General features: G+C 39.3%; 1 protein-coding gene across 1 annotated transcript; it reads left to right on the top strand.

Moving 5' to 3' along the window:
- Positions 1 to 1,159: 1,159 nt before the first annotated feature.
- Positions 1,160 to 6,556, top strand: LOC129865406 (natural killer cell receptor 2B4-like). The gene is made up of 7 exons (XM_055938189.1): positions 1,160 to 1,471; positions 3,536 to 3,838; positions 4,078 to 4,347; positions 4,501 to 4,620; positions 4,827 to 4,885; positions 4,969 to 5,046; positions 5,176 to 6,556. The coding sequence occupies exons 1-7, from the start codon at positions 1,399 to 1,401 to the stop codon at positions 5,248 to 5,250; spliced, it is 978 nt and encodes a 325-aa protein (XP_055794164.1). The 5' UTR covers positions 1,160 to 1,398; the 3' UTR covers positions 5,251 to 6,556.
- The last annotated feature ends 29 nt before the right edge of the window (positions 6,557 to 6,585 follow it).

Raw genomic sequence — 6,585 nt, 5'->3', positions numbered from 1 at the left:
GACGACGACCGCCGAACGCCACCCGAACGGGAAGGAGAGCCTGCCTCGGTTGAAGTCGTGACATGTGCTTTATTAATAAACAATTTTCTATCCACCAGATGGTATGAGTGCTTTCTTACAGTAAATAGATATTGTCATCATCATCAACTTTTCCATACAACCTCATTTGGTCAAACCTCCTTTCAGCCTAGTAATGATCTCGCTCTCCACAACGTGTGAGTTAAAGGGCAATCTGCTATTTCTACATACATTTTTGGACTTAATTATATCTACCCATTGAATCCTGAGAAATAGAACATAAATGCCCCATGAGCAAAGTTGAAAAGCCGTACCCCATCAGCTGAAGACCCATTGAGATGTTCAGAATGACTTTTGGGGGAAAAGTGTACCTGAAAAGAACAGTTCTTCTCAGTTTTATGATGTCATATACTCTGCAGGAGTTCTGAGGAGCTAGTAACCTACGTATGAATGACTACCAGTTCTCCCATATTGCCTCCTCATTCTATAGACAGGTCATAACGATTAATGACATTAGTGGTGTATGACTCTGACTGATATTTTCAGTGTCCCTGCATGGTCCGGAAGGTCACTGTTCCAGTTAGGGGGTTTCTGTGTCTATGTGTTAATGTCTAAGTGGTCAGACAGACAACTAGCAGCCAGGTCATTGTCACTGCTCCTGAGAAACAGTCACAGGAAGTGACATCACCACAAGCTGTTATATGAAACGTAGAAGGGGGGCCTCTATCAGTAACCTGGGACCCCCTACCTTCCCAAAAAGTTGGCAGGTGTTTCATGTCCCTCAGTCACACTGACCTATGAGCATGCAGAAGAAGTCATGCAAACACTTCTGCAGGTAAATGAAGCCAAGAGGGAACTGCACAGACACTGTTATGACATTTTTGCTCTCTCTCGCTCGCTCTCTCAACCCCCCCCCCCTCTCCCCCCTCTCTCTCTCTCTGTCTTTCTCTCTCTTCTCCCGAGCCCTCTATCTAGCTCCTTCCTCTTTCTCTGCAACATTGAATGGTCTGCTCATAAAGTAACAAAGCTACCGGTATCTGTGAAACATCATGACCATTAACCACACAACCAGCAGCAGCTAGGAAAAACATGCTCCAAAACCACCACCATCAGACTAATCAACACAGTGACAGAACCCAAACACACCCACGCCTCATCTTCTAACTCTCAAGCTGAGTGAAGAGGTAGAATGTGACTTATTTTTCAGCTAACATACAGGAATTATTTTATAGAACAGCAGCCCTCATCAAAAGGAAGTCTCGGCTCTTTCTCCTCTCTGCTCTAGCTTCTCTGTGTGTTTTGGATAGTCAACTGCTAGCTACCAGTGACAGTGAAAGACAAGGACATACAGCCAGAGGAAACAGCCAACGCCTTTAAGAGATGTCTGGTGGTCCCATCTCCTGCTTCTCCAAACAGGGAATACTACTTCTCCTACTCTCCAACCTCCACTATGGTAAGTTCTGTAACTATTCTTATTTATTTCAACATTTTAAACACAGTAGAACCATCAACGAGGATGACACAAACAAGTTTAAAAACGTATCCCCATTGTGGTCCTCTTGAATATACAATAAAACAAAAATACAGTGTACACAAGATAACATGAAAACAAAATACATCTCAAATACATCTCATGAATAGAGAGGAACCCGTAAAAGGAATCAAATAGATTACCAAGTAACGTTCATTGAAACAATTATACTTGCATATATTTAAGCTTTTTGCACGTAAACCATTTCTTAAGATTTATCTTAAAACTCCCTAGTGTATTGATAGGTACACCATTCCATTCCTCTGCACCAGTGTTAAGGAAAGAGCTTTTTCCAGCCATGCTCCTATAGAGCTGTGGTCTCATATTGGCAACACTGGCTCTGGTGTGATGCTATGAGAGTCTCCAATGAAATTAAAATAACCAGACAGGTAACTGGGGGAAAGGTCATGTATCTCTTTAAAAACCATCAACAGTTTAATCTGCTCCACCACCAGATCAACTGGAAACCAGTTCAGTTCCCTGAAATGATTAGGACCAACGTGTGTCCCTATGGCTGAGCTTGAGTATAATTCTCATTAGTTTGTTTTGGGCCATTTGAAGTTTGTCCTTCAGATTTTTTGTTATGCCACTGAACCATGAGATACAATCATATTCATAGTGGCCCTGTATCAGAGATGTTGCCAGGGTCCTATCCAGGAACTTGGCTACCTTTGCCAGGAACTTGGTCCTGGAGTGAACATTCCCAGTTCGCATGTCATGTGTTAGTCCCAGTTCACGTCCCAATGAATGTAACAGAGCATTTTTCCTTCACCGCTACGCCATTAAACTTGACCGAGAAGTTGGAGAGTTTCTCACTTTGTGTTAGGAACCAAACAGGATACATTCTGTCTTGCCTAAATGGATAACCACTTACTGACTTTAGTCAGTTGGCTGCTTAGGGTCTTTTCAACGGTCTCCTTATTCTAATGTGAAACCAAGAGGGTAGAATCATCCCCAAACAGGATCTATTGCATGTGCTTGCTTGCATGATAAAGTAAGGAAAACCATCAGCTTTCTCTAACTTCCTTGTTGGTTTTTACATGGTGTGTGTTGACTGTAAGAATGCCTTGTCATCAGTGATTGGTTGGATATCTCGAACCATTTGCTTTATTACTGTTTGACAACACCTACATAATACCTATATTCAGGAACATAACATGATGTATTGATTCTGCAGGAAACCCAAATTGGTCTACACGGACAAGTTCTGGCCTGGTTTAGATCTTATGACCCTGTGCCTAAAGGCTGTCATTCATTACATTTAAGGTCATATGGGACAGTATCAAATTATTGTTTCTATTACATAATATGATACATTGCCAGACTAGGATAACTGCAGTTATGTCTTAAATTCTTCAATGAACTGTAACTGTATTTAGTCTTAATTCATGACTGACATTTTTTTTATAAGGGTTTATAAAACATTACTTAAGACTGATATGTAATTATAATGTTGCCCATGCAGTATATGATGCATTTCTGGTGAATAATTACACAGTAAACACAGTGGTATTTGTACTTGTGAGCTGAGGAGGGGTTATCAGATCCACCCCCACTTCTCTTTTCCTGTCATCTCATCCTGTTCTACTGAATGTGGGGGAGGAGTGGACTTTAATGAAGTAAAATAGGACCCACACACTCAGATACATAAAGATATAAAGTGAAAATATGCTAAGTTCCACGTACAGCATAAAAGAATCCTGGAAATTATAAATCCAATCCATTATTATCTATTATTGATTAGGTAGGACTTTGCATTGTAGTGTATTATTGTGTAATTATTAATGTAGGCACACAAGTATTACAGTCACACTGTAACAAGTATTAGAGTGTAACAATGAGTAATTACATCACTTGCTACATCGTACTTACATGAATAATTATACAGTAATAAGATCATTGTAATATAGTGTGCAACCATTGACTGATGTCAGAATTTTTTATTTTTTATTTCACCTTTATAACGTATTTATTTGTGTGTTTCAGGTGTAGGTGTTCCTCTGATCATCAACAAGAGAGTGGGGGACTCCGTGGAGCTGCTGGCAGGCATAGAGAATGGACATTTGAAATCCTTGGTGTGGAAGTATATGGGAAAGGAAATTGCAGAATTCAACTCAGAAGTTGTATATTCACCTGGATCCCAGTTTGAGGGGAGACTAAAGATGAACACTAAAAACTTTAGTTTAACAGTCAGAGAGCTGACACTGCAAGACTCAGGGGATTTTCTACTTACAGGCGAAGGGGATAAAGGTCAGATTGACAGTAAGACCATCACTCTGAAGGTCCACGGTAGGCTGTTTTCATCTTTTTGCATCCTATTTTAAATATCATTCTAATTTATATCCATAACCATGGATGATGATCTTTAAACTACAACACAGGTTTTGTGGTTTTATACTGACCTGACTCACCATGCTTTGTTAAATATCCATCACATTTTCAAGTCATCTATCTCCTGGTGGTATGGCTATGGTAGGGTTCATTTAGAAGACTGATTATGAGTCTTCATCTCTCTCCTGGTTGGTCAGAGCCTATATCTAAGGTGGCGATCCAGACAGACATCAAACTATTGGCCAACCACTCCTGTACGATACGGCTGGTGTGCAACGTGTCCTGCTACCACAACATTACTTACACCTGGGAGAGAGACAATGAGATCTACGGGGATGCCCAGCAGATTTACTTCTCTCTCTCACCAGCCGAGAGAAACATCAGTGTAAAGTGCAACGCCACCAACCTAGTCAGTTGGAAAACTGCCTCTGCAACAGTAAAGTGCAGTAATGACACAACCACCCCAGGTACCTAGATATCATAATAATCCCTTCCATACACTTTTCAGTGTGCTTATACGATAATGTTGAACGCAATGTGATTACATTGGATGTACTGTACATTGATATAGAGCCATTCAGTCTTTATCATATTGTATAGTCTAATCATGTGTTTTGTAGAATATGTGACAGGACTGGCGTGGTATACCATCTACATTGGAGTAACAGTGGGAGGTGCTGTGGTGCTGATCCTCACTGTAGCTGTGGTAGTGTGCTACTGCAGGGGCCGAAATAACACAGGTATGTACAGCTTAGGGGCCTCCACTATACTTAAGGTGACATTTCTGTTGGTTCTAGAAGTATTCTTCAGCTGATATGATTTTGGGGGGGATTTGCTAGAAATTAGAAAAAGAGTGAGACCCCTCATTAATTCCTGGGTATGTTTGTTGATATTCTGTATGAAATGTTTCTGATTGGTTGATATTTTGTTCTTATAAAAATCACAGAAGATCTAACTGACAACACAATATATGCTGATGTTATGGACAACACAAGAAGTAGAGATGTAAGTATGCATTGTCATTATTATGTATCTGAGTGTGTGAAGCTGTATTTACTGTATTGTAATGGGCTGTATTTTGATTCCAGACAAGATCAAACAGTCAGGTAAACCCAATATCCATCTATGAAACTGTCAGTGATCTGGTTATCCCAAGATTGAACAAGGTAAGATATAAATGGTCATAATGGTAAAATGTCTGTGATTGAATGGAAGACTATGTAGTCTACTTTGAGAATAGTCTATACCTTTCTTGATGCTGAAACAGTTTCTTCTTGATTATCTGTCACATGTAGCCGCAGACTCTGTATGACAAGATTACATTTGGACGCCCAGAAGGCCCCCAGTCTCCCTACCAGGAAGTACTGTGAGCTGAACAGGATGAGGTCATAGGCTGGGCCTTCCATAGAACCCTCTGCATCCTCTGCATCTTACACGTGTATATTCTGTAGATAGGCCTAGATGTTACTGTTTAATTTCATCACAACCTACACTATTTGCTTTATTTCCTTCTCCCTTTGATGATTCTCATATATACGGTATATCATAATGCCTTATATCTTTCTTTGAAGGCCTAGTTACAGTTAGAAGATTCGGAAATGTGTAATAAGCAGTAGAAGGCGTGGTGATCAGACAAGCTCATATAAAAAAATTATATTTTCAAGATTAAAGAAAATTGTTTTAGATACTAGTATGACATTGATTAGTTAGGTTGATGTAGTCTTTTGCGTTAGGATTATGTGCTCGCCAGGCATCAATGAGGTTGTAATCAGAGAGTATATGCTTTAGAGCCTTGGTTGCGTGTTGATTGTAGATGATCTTATTTGATTTGTTCGCATGTCCAAAATGGCATTCATGTCTGTCCCAATAATCAGATGGAATTCCGTTCATTCTAAAAAAAATATGCTGTTCAGAGAATCAAAAAGAATTCTACCCTATTTGCATGCCTTGAGTGCTTTGCATTTAGAGTGAATTGTAATTAACACTCACGACTGTATTTGTTAGCAGCAGAGGCATGATTGTTTTATTGAATGGTTTTCAGTACTGTAGCCTTCACCAAGTGAATGTCTAAGTGGATATGTTATCTTTAAAATTAAACTCATTATGACAACACATTACATATATCATAAAGCCCCTGAGGGCCTAGTTACACCCTAACACACTGGTCTGAAACTCCTGGTTTAGTCAAATTATGCCGGCTTGCAAAGGGATGTGTCATTTCTATTAGAATCCAGTCAAAGTTAGGATATCCAACTATTTAACATTTCAGTCACATGCAACCTGCATTCAGAATGACTGTTGGGGTAGAGAAGATTGATTATTGAGACTACCTAACTCATATAAACTGGAACAAACATATCAGTAATGTGTGAAATAAGTCCAACTACTAACAGATTGGATTCGTTTAGAAAAATGTATGTTATCTATATTTGTTTTGCAGAAGATTAATCAACCAGTCATCGTACATGCAAATACACAGGTATTGAAAGAAACCATTCTGAAAATCAACCGCAAGAGATCATACTGGAATAATGATAATGATGATGATTGGTGTGTTTTTGAGTTGTTACATACATTTTGTATTTTACTCAACAAGCTTGTTCAAATACAACTGACTTCAAGCAGAGATGGTGATAAAAGACTCACACTTTGGCTCAAATTCTTGTCATTTTTAAGTCCACTCATCTTGTATAATAACGCTAATC

This window comes from Salvelinus fontinalis, chromosome 11 (assembly GCF_029448725.1).
Source record: "Salvelinus fontinalis isolate EN_2023a chromosome 11, ASM2944872v1, whole genome shotgun sequence".
Taxonomy (NCBI): domain Eukaryota; kingdom Metazoa; phylum Chordata; class Actinopteri; order Salmoniformes; family Salmonidae; genus Salvelinus; species Salvelinus fontinalis.
Note: the sequence above shows the minus strand (reverse complement) of the source record. Positions and strands in the feature narration are given on the sequence as shown.